At 40.5% G+C, this 22776-nt stretch overlaps 1 protein-coding gene across 3 annotated transcripts in view; it reads right to left on the reverse strand.

The window, feature by feature from the left end:
• LOC100702445 (cGMP-inhibited 3',5'-cyclic phosphodiesterase A) overlaps window positions 1-22776 on the reverse strand; it is a 74183-nt gene that overhangs the window by 13054 nt on the left and 38353 nt on the right. For 2 of the 3 annotated variants that reach the window (XM_005450919.4, XM_005450918.4), the window contains exons 2-5: window positions 19164-19214; window positions 9647-9907; window positions 7586-7743; window positions 1316-1389 (exon numbers count right to left, since the gene is read on the reverse strand). In XM_005450919.4, coding sequence (XP_005450976.1) covers window positions 1316-1389; window positions 7586-7743; window positions 9647-9907; window positions 19164-19214 — 544 coding nt within the window. Of the gene's footprint in view, window positions 1-1315; window positions 1390-7585; window positions 7744-9646; window positions 9908-11686; window positions 11727-19163; window positions 19215-22776 lie in introns of all 3 variants that reach the window. The other variant, XM_019361722.2, reaches the window with a different exon arrangement.

Here is a 22776-nt window from a genome sequence, read left to right on the forward strand (position 1 = left end):
AGTACATTTTTAAAAAAGAATGAACGCTCTGCCCAGCTCAGCAACAACAAAAGGGCCGAAAGACCACAGAAGACAAAAAATGCACGATGACAGAATTATTTCCATAGTTAGAAAAAACTATTTCACAGCATTTAACTGAGTTGAGAGCACTCTCAATGAGGTAGGCGTATCATCGTCTACAATCAAGGTCTACAACCAAGAGACGCCTTCATAAATACAGAGGGTTTACAACAAAGTAAAAACCACTGGTTATGCTCAAGGACAGGAATTTCAGATGAACCCAAGATTAATGATGGGAGGATAAAAATATGGTCGAGAGAAACAGCTCGTGATTTGAAGCATACCAAGCTATTTGTCAAACATGGTGGAGGCAGTGTTATGGCTTGGGCATTTATAGCTGCCAGTGGAACCGGGTCACTCATGGTTGTTGATGATGTGACTGCTGATATGAGCAGCAGGAGGAATTCTGATGTGTAGGGAGCTATATAGATTCAGCCAAACTGATTGGACAGCTCTTCACTGTGCAAAAACGACCCAAACCATACTGCAAAAGCAACCCAAGAGTTTCTAAAGGCAAAAAACCCCAAGTCAGTCATTGGCCAAGTCAGTCACCTGATCTCAGCCCAACACAACATACTTTTCAGTTGTCAAATACAAAACTTAATGCAGGAAGATCCACAAATAAGAAGCACCAGGTGTTCTCAATGAGGGAAGCAAGAATTTGGCGATGACCATGTGGGAAACAAATTTCCCACGTGTGGGACTAATAAAGGTTATCTTATCTTATCTTATCTTATCTTTTAGACTTTATACATCCATTAATGTATAAAATGATGTCAATTTGTCCAGTTAATTTTGAGCCTCTTAAAATGCAGACTGTGTATGAAAATAGCTGTAATTCTTAAACAGTGGATGAAAAGTGGTTGTTAAACCCCTTGAATTAATGCTGAAGTTTGCACTTCTATCACATTGTGACTGTTTGAATTCAAAACCACTGTGATGGTGTAGAGAGGCAAAACTACACACACAAAAATTGTCTTTGTCCAACAAATTATGGGCCTAACTGTATGAGATACTGCAGAGGTAGTATCCTTTTATCATCAACACAAACTCATTACGCGAGATAGTCATTTGTTTGGGGTTTTCTGTGAGTGTTTACTATATATATCAATCTCCCATATCAGCTGAGTGCAATGGAAACAAACAGTCTCAAAGAGAGAGAAACAAAAGCGATTTGGTGTTTATGCCAGCAAACGTAACACAAACACTCTTCCCATGGTGCTTTACAGGAATGCTAGAAAGACTGGGGGCATACCTGAACGTGGTATCCTGTCTCCCTTGTCTAAAGAGCCCTCACCGTGGTTCAGTCTGATGTATGGTCTCCCACAACTGTAGAAAAGAGGGGATTCACTGTTAGTTGGATAACAGAGAACTTTCTATTTATCTCAGATGTGCATTCTTAACTACTGCGTGTGGATATACTTGAGTTACAATCACACTGTAGTGACCTGTACCTTTTTGAGCAGATGACGATAACATGAAATGTTTATTCTTTTGATTTAATTATTTGATTATTATCAGAATGCAAATAACTCCACGCCATTCACAGCAGTTCAAAGTTAACAGGCAAAACACAGGGAAGATAAATACAGAATATATGTATTAGCCTATTAGACTATCTGCAGCTCTGCTACAGAAGTGTGAATATCGCCGTTCGCCACATCTGTCTTCGATGTGTAAACAGTCAGAAGAAGTTGTCAAGAAGAAAAAAACAAGAACTTAATGGGGTTCCTACTGTGCAGCCCCCACACGAAAACAGCCGTTGCACACTTGCTTCAAGAAAATACGTAGTAATGAATCTAATGGATGCACACATTAACACAATGCAACTGGAATAAACAACAAAGCAAACTCCAAACGCTGGCATTGTTATAAATGATTCATTAGAAACTGAGCCCACCCTCTTTGAGATTTATGACAGACCAGTGTCGGCCGCAACAACAACTCACTTTCTCAGTCTCAGATGAAAACATTCCCATCTGATGACTGGCTTTATAAATCAAACAGCAAATGTTATCTTCTGTGGAAAGAACTGGCCTTTACTGGTCAGTTAGCTGTGTGACACCACGGGGAGCCTCCCAGACTTTTCCCAACAGATTTTCCGTGTTTCTCCACTGAGGCCACTGTCAGGCTGTAGGTGGTTCCAATTAAAATACCTCTCCCTAAATGTTGTAAAACCTGCCTACTCGGAGCAGGAAATGCCTGCCGTTAGAGCATGGTGTCACAGGGAGCACAAAGGCCTGTAGTGTGTCTATCTCCTCCTGATAAAGTGTTTCTGGAACACTTTTGAGCTGTACCCACCCAGCATAATGGTCCTAAGGCCCCAACAAAGGGAGTTCTGTTGTGTTTGTACGGCCAGGTTGGACCACTGTGTCTAATGCCTAGCAGGTGTGGAATATAAAATAGTTTGATAGTTTGGCGGGTGAACAGTTAGTACATTATTGTCAGGGGGGTCTGGGCAGGCAGCAGCGCTTGGCTTAAAAGGTTTACTTTTAATGAAAGTTGAAGAACTGGCAGACACTTTTCCTATTCTGCTAATGCAGCAGAATAACCTCGGCTACTGACATTGAGCCTTGAGCACAAAATGTAAATAAGGGGGCCGGTCATTTTCAGTCGAGGAATCTGCCAATCATGTATCAAGTGGCTCTGCTTTTATCTCTCGCTCTCTCAGTCACGCACAAACTAACTACACATGATACACACTCCAGTTTCAATTTGCTATCATTTTCTATGCTAGAAATAACATTTATATACCACTAGTAAGAATTTACTTTGCCTTTTGGGAGAATGCAACTGTCAGCTGTAAACTCATTTGCTGTGTGAAGTTAACAGACGCCATCCTGTAGTGTGGTTTTATTGAGGAACTCAAAGTGGACTTTAGTTACATTTAGCCAAAGTTTTAAGGTTGCGGGGACTTTCTCTAATATAACGAAGTCGCTATCTGCAATTCTGTAACCTTAACCACCTAAAGATTGAAAAATATTTCTGTGTAGAGCGATGAGTCTTACAGAAAAATAAATGAACACTACCACAGTTTCAATATGTGGTAGTGTGTAAATGATTATTCTACACAAGCTCATTGTTGCTCAGAACAAAAAAGAAATACAGTTTTTCCAAAATATCTCCCCTGTTTTCAAAAACCAGGAAATTTTAACATGCGTCATACAGTGAATTTTAGCTTAAAAAATGACACGCGCTATATTTCAATCAACTAACCACACAACTTCTTTTGGTTCTTCTTTGTACAACTGCTCGTGTCCTTTTTTATTATGTCATTGTGCTTTAACATCAGTTTTCTGGATCAGGCTCAGTTTTGTCTAATCATCAAGGTCAAAGTTGGTTTCTTGCCTTATAACATACAAAATTTTCAAAGTCATAAAAATCTAAAGTCTTGTTCAGCAGACCAAAAATAAATTGCTCTTCATCTCTAAACCAAAAGCCACTTGGCACTCACTTTGTAACTATGACGCTTAATCAAGCAAATGCAATTCAGTTTAAATTGCAGCCCTGCCTGCTTTGCTCATTTTTGAGGACTTCTTCTTGTATGGCTTGAGCCGTGCCGTAAGCTCCGGCTGGCCTCTGCCTGCTAACCTTTCCGCTGCAGATTTTTTACTCAGCCACTTGCAGCAGGTTGACAGATTACCTTTGGTTCAGAGCCACGACGGACAGTGCCAAAGCCACGATAAACACCGCAGCTATTATTTCTGCTTCCAGTAATCTACCTACTCTCGAGCCAGATGACGTGAAGAAGATAACAACACAGTGGCTGGGGCTGAGGGAAATGGAAGGCATTCAATTGGGCCCTTTAAACAGGGTCTATCTGATAAAAAAAAAAAAGGTGATACTGTAGCTTTGAAGTTGGTGTTATTCCTTCTTAACAGTGTACGTCATTGAAGGCTGACATGATGGAAAAACGAGGGAGGGGGAAAAAAAGAAGCCTAATGTCCTAATTAAGATTGTGCAGATTTGATGATGGAGTAGAGAGAAGGCAATTGAAGCCATGTGTTCATTTTCGCCCAACCTCCCTTCCATGTGTTCACTCTCTCTCTCCTTCCCTCTTTCCCAACACTCTGTGTGAGGATGTATCAGGAATGATTAGTGGTGGTGTGTCAGTGATGTGAAAGGAAATTCATAGGCTTCTGGTCTTGGCCAGACACTCTAACAAATACAGTTTAGAGTACATAAATTACCAAAAACACTCCTTATTACTCCCTAACATGTGTGATTTAGGTGTCAAAGCCTACTTGAGAAATGACGTGTTGGCAGGTTGCTGCTTGCTAAGAGACCATCAAAGGTCGGATCCCAAACACAGCAAGTTGTTTTCAGTCGGCATGGGCTCTGGTTAAGTGTCTTTCAGCTAAACACCGAAGCCTTACCAGCCCTATTTGATTATTTCAGGCATCTGGATCTAGAACGCATTTAACTGAAGTGCTGCTCAGAAAAGAGCCCTCTCCACTGCTGTAAACGAAACCTGGAAAATCTCTGTGTTTTCCAATTGTTTCCGGACCGTGTGAGCCAGAAGAAGCAGCTGTATCTAAGAGTGCGAGTGTGTGAGTTAATTGTGGTGTTCTCGTGACTGGGGAGAGAACCAGGTGTTTGTTTACACTCAGTAAGTGGCCTTAGCTGGGGCATGCTGCTGGGCTGCGCTAAGATATAAGACCAGGCAACGGGGCTTTGTGTACAGAAGCTTTGTGTTCAAGTATCACACTGTCACTGTGCAAACAGGACCAAACACGACGCTGACAGGCGCAGGCTACGCAGGTCTTTGGAGGGCTGAAGGCACAGAAGAAAGCAGTGCAAAGAGTTTAAAGCAGTAAAAAGAAAATTAAGGCTTTCTAATATAGATTGATTATTACAATAAGCCTCAACTCGGACTTTTGTTAGAGCTTTTAAAAAGAGGTGCAAAGGTCCATTTTTGTAGAAAAATATACAATACAACATCCAACCCTAAATACTATGAGCATCACTCTGACACCATATCAGCCAGGACTCCTTTGCAAAGTCTTTCCATAAGAATATGGGACTTGGGAACCAGGCCTCATGAACAAAGCTGGCACGTTGTTGGGATACAGGGATTCAAACACCAACAGTTAGGTCCACAAATATTTGGACAACGACATAATTTTAACTGTTTTTGCCTCTTTACACCATCAAAGTGGATTTTAAGGTGTGATTGAAGTGCAGAGTTTCAGCTTTAATTCAAGGAGTTTAACAAAAATTTACCTTTTAGGTATTACAGTTATTTTTAGACATAGTCCCGAATATAATTTAGGGGAATACTTATGGGCCTTTGGCAAAGAATTTCTAATGGGATCTCTGTTGGAATTAATTAATTAAGTAAGTAAAGAAAGCCAGTTTGGTCATGGAACACGAGTTTAACGACCAAAAACTAAAATAAATACTGTGGGTTTGTTTACCACGAGGTGAAGACACAGCATTGCCGACTAGACTTTTTCTCCAAGCTATAAAAAAATGTAAAAAAACTACCTTGGAAACAGCACACATGTGGTTTTTATGGAAAACGCTTAGTTTTACAGTACGACCATTATCATTAGATAGCTTCATGCAACAAATCTTAAAGCAAAAAACTTAACAATACACAACTAAAGTCTGGCTGGCATCACTTACTAACGGCAACATGGATGAAATCACTTGAGCCAGGGTACCCGCCCTCATTAGCCACGACTTGTACACCCGATTGAACATCGATGCCCTGTGATTGCTATTGTTTCGTGCTACTATAAAAATATATATATATATAAAAAAGAGCATTGCAGCTCTTCTGAAAGCATATTTTTTTAACCGTCCACACAAAATGAGTTTCTAAATTCATCTGCGAGTGAAATAGGCCATGCAGTTGCAGAGTCATGCCTCATTTTACATCTGCAACATTTAGTCCAAACAATTGTTAAAATAGGTTTTGAGGGAGTTCGCAGAAGTAGCGAGGTCGCTTTTACCTGAAGCTTTGCTGACTGTAAGTATGTAAGTGAGCTGATTCAAATCTCTGCACTTGGAAGCTGTAATTTTGGAAAAAAAAATCTTCATGTATTAATTTGGGGTTTTGTTAGAATACGAGCCATAAATACATAGAGATACATTTACCGCTGCTCTTTATTTTTAACATGGGCTAATGAATGCTAATGAACAATGCAAAGGTTATCCTGGGCTGACGTTGTATTCTCTGAATCTGTGCTGGCAGTTTTCAGTGAATCTTAGAATCATCAGACGTAGCTGTCGTAAATTCTCCAACCTATTAATATTTCAGACATTAGATCAGACAAATGTTCTTATGCGGCATTTGAGAATTGCATATACACAAACCATACTTTCCCCGTTGGTTGGTACACTACAGGAAACTGAGACACTGCTTTGAAATCCAGGGACACCCGGAAGCTTTGGTACTTGCAGACAAACACCACAAACTGGATGGGGAAGAGACTGAATAAGGTGGATGAAACACTAATAGACTCTTTCTTGTTGAGGCATAGTTAATATTTTAAAATTGGAGCGTATGTGCTGTCTAGTGCTGCTTTTGCGTCACAGAAATACTGTATGCATGAAAACTCATGTGAGCATGCACAGCTGAAAAATTTCAAGCTGAAACTCCTTTGAAATTCATAAAAAAAAGCATAATTTCCCCTGCGCTGCTCTAAGATAATCCAAACATAATGTTACAGTAATCACAAAGTAATTGTAAGGAATGCAATCTCTGCACTGATCACAGTAAATTGTGCTTAAACAATTCACTTAGTAACCACAACAGCTTTAATACATGAGGATCCTGTGTTTATTCAAGATTTAATGCAACAATGTGATTTAGTGGGGGAAAAAAACCAGCAGGAAAAAACAGAAAAACCTAGCACTTCCCATCAGATTCACTGCATCTGCTTTAGTACTGTATGCAAACAAATGCTTATCAGGACTTATGTAACCTCTAACTTTCTCCATCCTGCACCATATTTCTCCTAAAAAGTACAAAAAGCTTGAAAACACCTCCATAAAACCACACACTGTCTATTCTATGACAGGCTCACAGATCTACTTTGGAGCCATGATACTTCTGTGTAGCGTGAGCCTCGTGCTATCTTCAGCACTAATGTGCTCAGGGTTGATGTGCGTCTTAGTTATTCAGGTTAATGCGTTCGCCTGTGGGGCATATTTCCATTCTGGCTCCCACTGCACACACATCCTTTTCTGAACTGTGCCACTGCTTTTCACTCACACTGACGGCTTTGGTATGACTACAGCCATAATGCTGAAAAACCCAATATCCTTCAGAGTGATTCGCATTGTAGGACCCCTCCTTAGTGTGTTTGTGCCGCAGTCGTGTATATCTATAGTACAATAGGACTTATTCTATTCCTATTCCTTTATTTAAAAATCTAACAAAATTCCCAACGGGAATTTGAAAAAGCAAGCCGTAAGGTGTAAGTGGAACTACATCTTGAACAAAGTTACCAATGTGACTAAAATCTGGGGTCTAAAAATACAGGAGGTTCATGTGAAACAGGTGTGGCTCAGGTACCTGCACGTGAGTGCTTCATGATAGGGTTTGATGCTGGCGCTGCGGTCCCTTCGCACGGGTCCCGGCTCAATTGTGGGAAGTCCTGTGGCAGACGTGGTGGTGGTCCACGTGGAAGAGATCCTCCTCAAAAGGCCAGGGTGGAGGCTCCGCCTCAGACGCTGCACAAAATGCACAGTACGGATACACAGTTAACAACCCCGGAAACCTATCTTATCACTTGTTGTTTAGTAAAAATCGAAATCAGTGAGTGGCCGCAGGAGTCAGAAAACATGATTATTTGCTTTTGTATTAAATAGATAAAAGCTTTAAAAATACTCCCACCTGTAAGATAAAGTTAATGCTTGTTTGCTTTGTCTCCAGGCAAATAAATCATCTGGATGAGATTGTTGTTTTTTCTGCACTTGGCCAATCTGAAACAAATGACGCTGGTGATAACCTGGAACATTTTTCACAATCTGCCTCGCTGGATCCAAGGAGAATAAACCCCGCATCGGACATTAGCAGGCAGCTGCGGCTCTATACAGCACTGTGCAGATGCCTTTCATCATATAGGCTCTAGCCTCTCTGCTTCTTATTCTCTCTGTAAGTCTCTTTTGTCTTGTTCTGTCAGTCACGGGCTTTCTATGTCTATTCTCTCTATTCTTCCTTCCCTGGGATTCCCAGCGGTCTGTGCCCGTGCAATGCCTCCATCTGCTCTGTGCCATGCAGTCATTTGGCACAGCAGCTCTAAACATGGCAGACTCTCTTTCTCCGTCCTCTGCAGAGTGACCTACTAAAGATTGCCTTAGAATCCTGAATGAGCCCATTCACAACAAGGCTTCATACACTGAGTGCTAGGACACAAACTCATGCACAGCATTAGGAGGCACGTTTCTCACTTAGATTACCTTTAGAGCTTTGATGTAACCGTAGTTCTGCCATCAGTCCTAGGTACATGCAAAATTCCATTCACACAAATTTAAAAGAAAATCTTGTTTCTGCTATGACTACAAACATTTTTACCATTTTTTTGTATCATCAAAAATGTATGCTTTTCCAATGGTAAAATTGTGCAAGGCTGTAATTTTAAATTTCCACAAAGAAAGCCCTATCAGGTTAAAACCAAGAGCAGAAATACATGGCACAGAAACACACACAGCAGTGTCGACATTTCATCATTTGTATAACCGTTTAAGAGGGCAGAGTGAGTTTCAACATTTAACAAGTAGTTATTTGTTTTGTCATTCATGGTTTTTTTTGTAGCCCTTTCAATGGAGTTGCCATTTTGCAATGGAGACAGAGAACATGCCTGTGTTGGACAGAAAATGAGCTTGGAAAACCTTCACTCCTGTTATTCTCCTCCTGGGCAGGCAGGACTGGGCACATTGTCCCTCGGGGGAGGAAAGTCTTAATGAGCACAGTTTCGCAGGCTACTCCACAGGTGCAGTTCGTCTTGACTACTTTTCCACAGTTCAGATGATGTAAACGTGCACCTGTCAGACCAGCGACGTGACAACAGTTTCCACAGTGGCCAGAACAGGTATCGCATAGCTGGACGGTCATGGAGGAGGTCCAGGTTTGCTTACACGCTTGTCGGTTTTTGCAGCCTTTAGAGGAATACATTCACCTCCATGTTGTCTCTCCTCTTTTACTCCGCTCCTCACATTCGTGAGCACACACTCTGTATGGCTCTGCACATCTGTCATGTTGACACAGCTGTGGCTATGAAGGGAAGAACAGTGCTCCAAGCGCTCTATTTTTCTTCGCTCAACTCTACAAAAATACTCCTTCATTTAATGCTAAAAGTTCTGAGAGCAGGAAGCACTCATTAGCTGAAACATGGGCTAAAAGATTAACATGTGTGGGGAGTGCTGTGTGGTATATAAATCATTTGGCCTTAATAAGGTGGACCACATTTCCATCCAAGGAATATTTCAGTGTTTCCAAATAAAATTATTTTGTTTCAGCCTCTTGACTACTTCTGATTAACACGTTTGACTTTTCTTTTAAGGATGAAAAATATCCCTTCTTTCATCTATGGTTCCAAGGGCTACATTTCTTTGTGTTAACTCATTTTGTTACCTTGTGGATGGATGTCTTCTCTCCTTTCTCAGGTACCTCCTCTGAGTCAGAGCAGGTGTAGACATCGCTGGGGTTATGCAGGGGGGCAGGGCGTGGCCGGTGCAGGGGCTGGAAAGTGAGCTGGGTGGTAAGCATGTTGCTGACGGCCCGCAGAGACGTGCAGGTGTTGGGTGGGAGAGAGGGGTCAGCCAGCAGGTCTGTAATTAGTCCATGGGCTTCTCCCATCACTGCTATGTCCACCATGACAGTTGTGCCTGATGACTGTAGGATGACAAGGAGACAAAGAAGAGTTAATCATCATTGCAACAGTAGCTGATGTGAGCTGATACTAATTAACGGCTGAGTCTGATAGCGGCCGTGTTCCGCTTCTCGATGGCAGGCATGAAGAGCGGGTGTGTAAACTATGTCAGCAGCTCCCGCCTGAGTATATAATGTGGTTAACTGTGACACTTGCATCTCTTTTGTTGTTTATGATAAAGAACTGGTAGTCAAACTATGCTGAAGGTTAGATGGTGTTTTTACATTAAGACAATTTCTTTCTTTCTCAGTGACTACTGTTAGGATAAACTGGAATTTTCTGTCATGGAATTCATGGACTGAGGAAAAACACTTCCAGAAATCATTGTCTGTAAACACCAGTCACAATTCTGTTCACTGTGGCATTCAACCATTTTTTCAAAGATGAAGCCATATGTGAACATGATTCAGAAACACTGTTTTTCAGGGCCAAAACACATTTAAAATGGACTGAGGCAAAGTTGTCAGACAAATAATCATGCTTGTTGTCAGCATTTAGTTCAAAAGCCTTCATGTCTGGTGGCATGGGGATGTATTAGTGCCTATGGAATTTGCAGCTAGCTCATCTGGAAAGGGAGCAGTCTTTTTAAGGAAGGCCTTTCATATTTCAGCAAGACAATACTAAACCACACATAAATTTTTCACTGAGTGAAGACATTTCATGAGATGAAAAATTGAACATTTTGTCTTAAAATTGTAATTGTCACAGTTTAAACATAAACATTACATATAAACATTTTCTATGTTCCATTGTGAATAAAATGTGAGTTTATAAGATTTGCAAATCACTGTATTTTAGACAGTGCCCTAAAATTTTTGCGGAATTGGGGTTATAAAACCTTTAAAAACTATAAGACCTGTAAGTCCTAGAATTAAAGGGAATCCACTGACATACCAAACAAGCACTGGATGTTATTTGCCCTGCCAATGTCAGTGGCTAATATTTATCTATGTGTCACTTTATGTGGATAAAGATTCAAAGATGAAGACCTTAAAACTTGTTAATTACTTTTCATAATGAATGAATGAAATTCTGTATTCCCTGGCACAAAGTGGAATAATATGGATCATTGTATAAGTTGTTATTCTAGCAATTTATTCTGTTGTATCTGCCAAAAAATGTTGATTTTCAGTTTTGAATTTCAGTGCATCCTTAAGAATTTTAACTTTTAAATAAACAGTTTGGAATATATGAATGGCACGTCTATATACAACACTCTGCATGTAGTCATTAGACAGTATTAATCTTTGGCTCTCTTCCACTGTGTCTTTGTCCTGTCGTCCTCTCCTCCACAGATAGCCACCCTCCCTGAGGCTCGTTCTTCTGGAGGTTTCTTCCTGTTAAAAGGGAGTTTTTCCTTCCCACTGTCGCCAAAGCATTTGCTCATAGGCGGTCATGTAATTGTTGGGGTTTTCTCTGTGTTATTGTAGAGTCTTTCCATTACAATATAAAGCGCCTTGAGGCAACGGTTGATTTGGCGCTACATAAATAAAACCGAGTTGAACTGATTTGATATGAATTGAATTAATGTCATGATGTTACTGTATGGTATATATAGATGCAGTGTTGGTGGCTTGTGTGTGTTTCAGAAGTGACTAAATAGAAATTTGGAATTAAGTATAAACTCAGGATTATGCACTTTAATTTAATGCTGTCTTTCTATAGGGCATTAAAACATGACTGAAAAATTAAATGAGACAACAATCTATGAATAAAATCTTAAGCATTAAAAATATACTTAACATGAGGTCAGATCTTGATTTTCCTGCCTTCCAGTGGTGTCTGTGCATATAATCATTAAAAACAATAATTGAAAAGTTAAAAGTCATCAATTGCTTTGTTCATCTTTTACAGCACATCTTTTATGTAGAGTGACGCTGCGAAATCCCTTGAAATGTGCATTTAGTTCAGGAAAAAACAACAACAACATCAGAAAACAAATTATACAAACGCTAAATAGCCAATCGCATAAATAAACAAGATCCAAACTCAACACATAAAGATATAAAAACAAAAAATAATCCATTTTGTGCCACTATTAAGTATAGGAAATATACTCAGCTGTAGTGTTAGACTTTGCCAGGGTTTGTTTTATAGCTGTGGTGTTACACAGGCACACATACAAACACGCAAACTTACATCCACTCATAGATCAAAGGCTTTATTTTTGCCTTATATGGCTCTTTTTAGTTCAGAGAAAGCAAAAACATGAGAAGGAGGAGTACAGCGATGTACTTCACAGTAGTAGACCTCGATATTCTAGCAGCCTGTTAACTATCCGCATAACAACATAAGTTTGAAACATGTTCAGCACAGATGTGGATTACTTGATCCTTGTTGAATGGACTCATTAGCAGTGTCTCAAATAGAATCTGACCTTTGGCCTCCTCACTCCTGACCTCTCAGATGGCCAACAGCCATCGTCTGTTTCTGACCGTCTGCTGCACAGCTTTCAAGGCACCGGCACTGCGCGAGTCGGCCTTGTTTTCACAGGGTAAAGTGAAAAGTTCACAACCCACTCTTAATTGCTGTGCCTTGAGCAGTTGAACAACCACAACTAAACACAGGTCAGTCCTGGCTGCCAGCTAATTTATCTAATAAGCCCACGAGTTCCCTTTTTCCCCCAAAGAATGTTATCAGATTTTTTTCTCCCCCCAGTGTCCCATTCACTTTGACACCAGCTGCCAGGCACCCAGATTTATTCTATTTACACTGGCTAAGTAGCAAGCGGTTGACGTTAACAACACATGTGTGTATACCTTTCATTCGTCTCCTCTTGTGGGAACAGAGAAGGTCTCGCATTTTGTTTTCCTAGTATCCTATCAGATAAGTTGGTGTATTTATACACGTTTTCCTGTTGGTCTGCAAGAATACAAAAGGCATGTGTTCTCTGAGTTTAAGCAAAGTCCTCCACACGGGGTGACCCACGCATGATGACACACAGCAACTGACAAATCTGACGTATGACCACCACGGAGACAGAGTGATCTCTTTTAAAGAAAAGGAGACATCCTCTAAAAGGCGAATGGAACACTTCTGGACAGATCATCGTTTGTCCCCGCTGCCCTCTGTTCTCCCGCTCACATTTCCTATACTCTTTTACTTTACACCGCGAGCATAAGATGTAAACACCTGTCTTTCAGCTCATTTATTGCCTGATTTAAGAGTTCGCTAAATAGGGGGTTAAACAAAAATATGGTGGCTGAAAAACATCTGGCTGGATAAAAACAACAGTGATCCTTAGGGGTCTCAGTGGCTCCGAACACACATGCACGTACACACGCAAACTCATCTGCTACTTCTGCAAACTCCGTCTTTTGTTTTCACACGACAGCCGCGACTGCGAAGTGAAAACATAAAGAAGGCATTAAAAGTCTGATAAGTGAACACAGAGAGGGCGTCATTTTAAGCAATGCAAGGACAGACGAACACTCTGTAAGGAATATGAACACTGCGTGACTAAGTGGCCATAAGAGGACGTTAATGATGAATGCAACGGTTCTGAAACTGAACTTAGAGTAAGCAACTTAATGCTAAGAGCTGGACATGAACATTCAAGTGCAGTGAAAGACTCCAGGTGCTGGGTTAGCGTTTGAGGTGGGAGTTTTTGGACACAGTGGAATTTGTAGTATTTCTATTACCCTGAAAAGCTAGCGAAGCCTGTCTGCTACAACACTTAAGCCATTCCCTTGCTCTGTGAAACCTATATAAAATGCTTTAGACATGAGGAGTTTAAACTTTGAGCTATTAAAAGCTCATTGTAGGAAACATAAAGAATGTGAAATACCAACTATCCCTGTCTTTCAGCTTTTACTTATGCCTCAAACGGTGCGTCTTGGCCAGGAAATACCTCCTGATGTTCCCAATGTTTCAACAGTCTGCAACATAACACTTGAGAATCATCAATGGACGTCCTGGAATAGATGACATTATGAGTGAGTTATGTAATATCCGAAACTTATATAAGCACTTTGTGTAAAGGTTAGATGTTTGGTCTCATTTATAGGCCATTGCCATAGCTGCAACAGCAGGCTTCACTTGGAGACAGATGTGACCGCTACAAAATAAACCTTGCCTGGGAAAAAAGCACTTTGTGTACAAAAAAACAAACAAACAAAAACCAAATCTCCAAAGATGTTATGATGAAACATTTCTTCACATGCAGTGTTTGTAAATTAAATAATGAAATAATATATTCAAACAATGGGTTTTAACATTTAGGAATCGTATATCATACATATGGTTATTCCTTTAAAAAAGAACTTTTGCTATTGTCCTTCACAATTATTAAAAGTTTGAAATTTAGAAAAGTTTGCGCACTTGCTAAGAGTTCAACAAGAAGGTACATGGTGTCATTAATTATTTAACAACAACTGAGCCAAAAAGCAGAAGCAGTGTGTGAAAAAATAAGTGCGCCCCATGATTCAGTAGTTTGTCTAACCACCTTTACAAGCTGCAATAACTTAAAGTAATCATTTTCTATATGACTTTATCAGTCTCTCACGGTTGTGGAGGAATTTTGTCCCATTATTTTTTACAGCGTTGTTTCAGTTTAGTGAGGTTTACGGGCATTTGTTTACACATAGCTCTCTTAAGGTCAGCATTTCAATCAGGTTGAGGTCTGGAGCATATATATCACAGCCTGGCTGCCTTAGTAATTTGAACACAAATCTTTAAAATGTCAAATAAAATCCTTACTATGAATAATAACGATTTGTATTTACTAACATACAGTTTCTCCAAGCAGTGCAGGGTCTACTCTTGGGATGGATTTGCTGGGACGTTCACGCCTTTGCTAGGATGTCCACTTGTGGCATTGTGTGAACTAATTCAGTTAATTTTTGTTAAATAAATAATGAGACAGTGTAGTATGTTGTGTTTTGGAGTTGATTTGAGGTTGTATTTATCTCATTTTAAGACCTGCTTTCTTTTTTGAAGATTTTTTAATTATGTCCTGATATTCAAAACCATAGAAATTAAAGAAGGTGTAATATTTTTTTAACCATGACTCTAAATGCAGTTTGCTAACCACGTTTGCTAGAGTTAGCCAATTACTTTGCACTCCGCTCTCATCTAAATATCACTCTCAAAAGATCCTGTCAGCCATAATTATTTAAAAGTCCAAAAACCAATGGGAGGCCTCGCGCTGGTTAAGTTCATCTTTTATTTACAGTCTAGTCGGGGGTTGGGAAGCGCACCTGTAACCGGAAGGTCGCCGGTTCGAGTCCTGGCCTTTCTGTCCTGGTCGTTGTGTCCTTGGGCAAGACACTTTACCCTACCCTACCGCCTACTGGTGTTGGCCAGAGGGGCCGATGGCGCGATATGGCAGCCTCGCCTCTGTCAGTCTGCCCCAGGGCAGCTGTGGCTACAACCGTAGCTTGCCTCCACCAGTGTATGAATGTGAGCGTGAATGAATAATGGCATTGTAAAGCGCTATATAAATCCAATCCATTATGTTAACTAAGTTAATTTTACTGACTCGATAGTTGTTTAAAAATAAGCAAATAAAAAAGTTCAGTTTAATCACAACAACAGTTGCCTCAAGGCTTGACAAACGTGGCTACACTCCTGCTTGTAGCTATAAAGCATGTTTTGCATTAACCTTTTACAAAAAGCTTGCTGATCTTAACCACCAATTTATCCTCCTAGTTTGATCACAAAATTACCAGAAATATGTGCCCTATTAGTCACACACTCCGAACTGTTAGGGGGTTGACATGCTACATTAGGTAAACCTGACTACCATCATCAATAAACAGAATTTATGACTGCTCAAAAAGCTAAGTCATATACTAAACCATGCATGAACAGTCTGTTATGACATTGTACAATGAATAACAGCAGTGCACATGATCAATGGTCTTAATTGTTTATGTGAACACACTTTAGAACCGTACATCAATAGCCATGTCATAGATTAGCACCCGAGCAGCAGTTCATATAAACTAAACTGAGGGCCATTCAAAACAAACCAGCAATCATTCCTGAAGAGTGAGAGTCTGTTTTTTTTCCTCTGTACTAATATATGGTCTATACTCAATTGTGTAGGTAGGTTTAGCTCTAGAAATGTACCGCAAAATACAATGTGTTATTAGCAAATGCTTCTTAGTAGGGGTTAACCTGAAGGTTGTATCTGACCTCACGAGAAACAATTAATTTTTATAGCCTATGACACTATGTTTAATTTATTTTGAATATATGCACAAACTGTACATTTTGGAGGATTAGCTGTTACAAACAACATTGCTGACTAGTGCAACCACCCAGAACAGTGGAAATATGATTACTGGTGTTCCTGCTGTGTCCCCATGTCTTTTGCCAAAAACTCTGAGGAGGACAGATGAAATATACTCGGTGCAACAAACAAAACCCTAATCCTTCTGTCTAATGATGATTATTAATGGAATACACAGACAGGAAGGTCACATATTTGTAATTTTTGAGAGAGTCCACTTGATGCACCTTTAACCTCTCGGCTCACTCGTCTAAACATACAGTCATCTGAGCCTCAAGTAAAGTAACAGTGATATGTGGGCCTCTGAAAATTGTGCAATGGTGAGAATATAATGTGTCCCAGAGGGAAGCTAAAGGTCCGGCAATAATGTAAGCAACTCTGCTTTTTCATAAGGTACATACACTGCAGAGCTTATTTTGCAATTAACCCCACGCAAAAAAAAAGAAAAATGGGAAGAGCAAGAATGTGCTGAGCAAGAATATATCTGAAAATACTTTAGTGTGTTCCTTACTTTGACTTTATTTACCCAAAACTTTGACCACGTTTGAAATAATCATTACCATGCAGTTTTCTGTTTCAGCGGTAGCGCAGCTAACGTAATGGCCTTGATTGCATCTGTCGGGTTGGATTAGGCGAACAGAAGCTAGGGAGACGGCGATGTTCTCTAGAATAACAGAGGAGTGATACAGTATGAATCACAGCACAAGGGTAACACAAAACTCCACTGAGACGCTCCTAACTCCCAGCCAAAACTTGTGAAGCAGCACTACCCTTCTCACTTTCAGACCAACGCTCACCCCCACTGCGACCCAACTCTCCTCACAAACCTTCCGACTGACTGAGCCAGGTCCCCGGCTCTGCAGCCAGGGTACAATTACACGCTATTATATATTTTATTAAAACGTGGCTTGTCGGGGAGGTTGCACGAGGTATCAAAACAAAACAAAAAAGCATAACTGCCTCATTTATGATTCACTGGGAAAGGTCAAGCCCACTGACCCTTCACATAAAACCATCTGAACTCCTGTTTTTTTTCCTCCACATATTTCATTGTGTATAATTCCAGCATAGGAGCATACTAATATAGCTAATATGCAAAAAACAGACGCTGTGAGACAGAGTGGTAGAGGCAGAAGCTAAAAAAATGAATATATATATATATATATAATGTAAAACCAGAGGTAATGTATTCATCGTGAGCACATCAGTGCACACACTCTGTGTTTTGAGAATATGAGCAGATATACTAAAATTAAAAGTAATTTCAAAAGACAAAAAGTCTTAAAAGTGGCAATTCATCTATATTATTCCTTTTTTTTTTTTTTTTCAGGCACCGGATAGTCAAAAGCACAAGTAGTTCAATGTTTTCATTCTATATCACCCTTATTCACTCTTGCCACAGGACCCCGCGTAATGAGAAAATAATCTACTGACTCTTATGATGGGACCAACCAGAAAGACGTCAGAGAAATTTTCCAACTTCCAAACTTGCAGTTTCAGAAATGTTGATCGGTGTTTGAAGCGCTCACAGCGATTTCTGAAAAATCTTCTACATGACTGCAATGTCATAGCTCCCCTGCCTCACAGACCACTCTTCCAGCCTTGCTGTAATTTAGAATAACATCCACAAAACCTGGGCCTACAAGCACTCTTTTCTCCGATAATCTCCTCGGGTAATATTCCAAAACCGATGTGTCTCCAAGTTGAATACAAATATTTAAAAAGCTCTTTTCCATACATAACTTCACTGTCAATTCCTAAGCTAAAACATCCACCGCAAGCTTTGCACGGGGGAACGAAAAAAAAAAGAAGAAGAAGAAGATGTGGTTTGGAAAATGAGCCTGCTAATGTGTGCATATTGGCGAATGCGACGCAGTGGAGATCAATCAAGTGCTCCGGTTCTCTCTGTGTGATTTACACACGCTATGAGGTGCTATAGCATAGTGAAGTGCAACCGGCCTCTCTGACCGACAACGTGGTCCAAGACAGCGGAGCCAAGGGAAAATAGCCACAAGATGGAGAGAGATGCCAACATAAGCCCCGACTTCTTACATGTCTTGTCAGTCCTTGGACTATTACAGGATTCCACTGACGAATGCACTGCACTAGTCCAAATAAAAAAGACAGAACTGACCACTGAATCTAAATGGCAGCTAAGGGAATGCATCAATCAAAAAATATGTGCTCGCTTGCCTCGGACAATATTTTAAGAGGGTAGCATGCGACTGAAAATTTCTTCTCCGTGAGGGGAGCGGGATATTACTGTAAGGCTGATTTTAGCAAAACTGCATTAGCTGTATCTCTTGTTAAGTTATATGCTGTAATTTTCAAGTCTAATCCTGCTCTGTACAGTTTCTGACACTATCCCCCCACTCTACCTTACCCTGAACTACAACTTTTGCAACATCTATTGCTACTCAAGCATACATCGTCAGCAAAGACACAGTGTCTATTTATTTCCAAAGGATATCCTCCTGATAGGAGACCATGCAGTACAGGACACACGCGTAGTGTATACGGCCACGCCAGTGCCAAGGGCATTGTTTGTTATCCGTGTCCTCCAGAGTCCTGCCCTGTGGCACTGTAGCAACTCAATACATAAATTTAAACATACACATGCACACACAAAGATGGAGAAGGTACAGTAATGTCGAGGATGTGGCTGTGTCTGCCCTCTACAAGCTGCGTCCCCTACACTGGACTATTCCCTTGATCTTCGGTGGCTTTCGCAGCTCCTCAGAGCCAACTCACATACACGCGTCCTTTAAACTAACAGTGCAACAAGGACACTGGTGGGAAGAGGAATGCTGTTTAAGCACTACCAAAATAAGTGGGTGTGAACAGGCCAGTTAGCGGTAGGGTTTATGCTGTTTGCGTCATTTATAAGGTGCATGTAGGCGAGTGGTAGAGATCGGGGATGTAGTTCCTGTCTCCAGCATGTGTGTCTCTCTTTTTTTTTTTTTTTTTTTGTGGACACTGCTAACCTGTGATCCTCGGGAGCCTCTCTTGTGGTCCCAATCCGAACGGGGGAGCATCTGTGGGAAACAAAAACAGAGACATGTTCAAACCGCAGTCCTGCACATCCTGTTTCTGTTCGCTTCCTACAACAGCAGCAGCGCCACCATAATGCAGATAAACTCTGCTCTAGCAGAATAGAAAGAAAAAAGAAGCAAAGAAGTGGAAGAAGTGTGGGGGAAATGGAAACGCTCATAAAAGCAAAAATGGGTTTTGTCTATTTTTTTCACTTTCCATTAAGCACAAACGTCTAATGCAATTTCACAGTCAGGTTTGGTTTACTTTAGCTCTTATTCACCGCCTAAGGGGCTGTTGAAGGCTGAGGATTTTTACGCTGTTTAATTACCAGCCACTGTGTCCTCCCACAGGCCTTGTAAACCCGTTTTCCACTTTCTTGGGAGTAACTAAATGCAGGAGTGCAGCGACTGTCACTGATGGTTGGTGGGCACATTGCAGGAGAGCCAAGTCAACGTTAGCCACCTCTCTGACCAACTGGCTTTCTGCCCCATAAGTGAGAAGTCCTGAGAACCCCAGCAGGCTGCTTTGACAAATTGCTGCTGCACACACTGAGGCAAGAGGCTCCAGCATAAGAGCCAATTTGATAATTCAGGTGTAATTTACTGTGTCAGTGTAGGTCATTGAGTTGTGTCATGCTGTGAGTAAAAACATTAGGAAAACAGTGGGTTTTCATTCGCCGGTGCTGTGGGCTTGTCTGGGCAGCGCTTTTGTTTAGCTTTTTTTCCCCCACAGTGCTGCTTTGTTTTAAACAAATGCAATTTTAGAGTTATTGTTACTGCTGCCCAATTAGGGTAATTTAGTTTTATGTATTTCTTTGCCTTCTTGTAACTATTAATGAACTGGGATTGTACCTTCTTAGTAAACTGGGATTTTACCCCCACTACATTTTTTGGAGGCCAACAGAAAATTTGCTTTTTTTATTCACAGCATTTAAATTTTTGTTCAAAAATTTATTAATTTTTAGAGTCATTTTGTACAATTGGGAAAAAATGCCTCGGTTTACGGCCAGGTGTACAAAATCACTGAAGGAAAATTAAGCAGGTTATTGTTTTTTTTTACTGAGTACTTCAAATCTAAAGTATGCGACTTTAACGTTAAATAATTAAGACTCAATAAGCAGCAATCAAAAATAAAGTTTTGGTAATAAAGTTTCTGGGTATCATCTATGAACAGTTTCACACTTCATCTGCACTGCGTGGGCACGGTTTAATCGCACGTGATTGACAGTGGCCAAAATAAGCAAACAACCCTCCAGCTGTCACCACATTTGAAGTCAAGTATTGCTAAAATCCAGTAAATCCTTTTTTCCATCTGAGCTCTACCTACTTCCAAATTGTGAAAAAAAAAAAGCAAAGACAGAAACTTCTCATGTGAGAAAACAGAAGCAGCTCCAAATTTGGGAGAAAGTCGCACAGGATCCATCGCTCATAGTCAGAAGTAGTAGGTTGTTTAGCAGTGAGGGAAAACAGTTTTTAAGGTCTTGAATTTAGGAGTCACAGCAGCTTTAAATTGCTTTAATAAGCAACAGCTTCGACATATTTCGTGACGAAACGTAAAGTGCAATCTGCTGTTAAGTTTGTGGCACAGTTATTGTATCGCTCATCCTTTTAGTCAAGGTTTTCACAACAATAGGTACTGCAGCACAAAATGTGGTGACCGTGACAGAGAGCAAACAAGGTCACTACTATATATTGTAAATCGCTCCTTAGGTGCAGCTGACGTGCCACAGTTTTACATTTAGGATGTTGAATCAAACACAATATGAAGGGTTTACCCAAAACATACTCTTGTGCTTTGGCAATGACGATAACATCTGTGAGTTGCTTTAAACTCCTTTGAGCTTGAACATACTGTCCCATGCACTAACAGAGCTATACTAGATAGAGTACAAAAGGAAGTCAACAATCAGCCGTGTAAAAGGCGTATGTTCATGCACAGTAAATCACTGTAGATAATAGTATTAGCCAGTCAGTGCTATTTGTCTTATTCTTTACAGCTCTAATGACAGCTTTTTTTACAGTATGGAGCTGGCAGTAGGCTACTCTACAGTTGCGCTAGAGTCCAACTCCATTAGAAAGTCCTAGTATCAGTGAGTCTCTCCAGGCGCACACGAGTAAACAGCCTTTCTGTTTGACGATCTTATATAACCCAACCTTTCATCTCCTTGCTCTGAGAGACAGACATAGACTATACAGAAGTCTACACGCTGCCTTTGATGTGCCAAAAAAAAAAAAAAAAACCCACACACAATATCTAAGCTGAGCACAACATTTGAGTCGCGCCGATAGCCTCTTGCGCAGAGTGACTTCACAGGCCACAGAAGTTTATTTTTTCTGAGAGTACTCAAAAAAATGTTAATACGTGTGCATGTACAGTAGCTGCTCTTCTCAAACGGTGGGTGCAGTTGGATGCCAGTACATGTGTGTGCGTTTAACCACAGATGGAAAATCACTTATGCTTTTAAATACAAGCTGCCAGTGTTAGAATAAACAATAAGTAAACAAATGCTCACACATCATCTGTTTTAAAGAGGCAAAAAGCAACAATGTGAGTCTATAAGAAAAAGAACTAGATGATTACACATCAGTGTATACAATCTACAGCAACTAAAGAAAGAAAGGAAGTCTTGGTTTTGCTTTATGTTTGCTTCGCTTTGGAGGGATCGAGGAGAGTGGTCAAAGATAATACTTAAAACACATGAAAGGTCACTGCCAGTATCATTTCTGAAGAGGTAAAACCACACATGAATGATTTCTTAGATATCTCCTGGTTTTCATGGACACCGTCCAGACAGCATAACACAGCTGAAGCAGTAAAACTTTCGAATGGACTTGTTTTTGTTCTAAAGCTCCAGTACACCTACTGGGAAAAATAACAACTTTGTAGAAGTTGTGCCCTTTGTTTCACCCTCTGATTCATTATTCCGGGCCATAAGTCAGAATAAGCCAGGTCTAGTGGTAGTGATTTGAAAATAGAGTCGTCTCTTTCAGTCTTTCTGCTGTAGTTACCTGAATAACATGACGCACTCAATAAATTCCGAGGCATTTTTATGAGACTCTGGCCCGCTGTCGTTATAATCTGAATGAGTGGTACTCCTCAGTAATAGTAATAGCAGATTACTTCACTTTATAACATGCAGCCAGACTGAGGCTCCTTCTGCAAAATAAGCTGGAAATAAGTAACAGGAACAAGTAACCACGTTACACTGTACATTCGGTACGTCTTGCATTTATACTACTTGCCAATTGGGGTGGGAAGGCAATATTTTCAGTTGTGACAAAAAGCTGACACTGTCTATCTGCCTGACCCACAGGACCTGCTATTTTGGTTCCTTTATGTGCAGCTGCACATACAGTCCAAAGGACTGGCTGAAGGTGAATTTAAACCAAAAGGGCGAGTTGGTCAGTAAAGTGACTCTTAGCCACTCACATCTCCGCTCTCATCGCTCTGAAGGAAGTGCACCAATCGCAGTGAAGCACGCCAACAATAGGCGGAAATAAAGCGTAAAGAAGCTCTTTAAGGAAATCAGTCTGCTTGGTGCGGAGCAGCATGAACACAAAAGTA

The sequence above is a fragment of the Oreochromis niloticus genome, linkage group LG7 (assembly GCF_001858045.2).
Source record: "Oreochromis niloticus isolate F11D_XX linkage group LG7, O_niloticus_UMD_NMBU, whole genome shotgun sequence".
NCBI lineage: Eukaryota > Metazoa > Chordata > Actinopteri > Cichliformes > Cichlidae > Oreochromis > Oreochromis niloticus.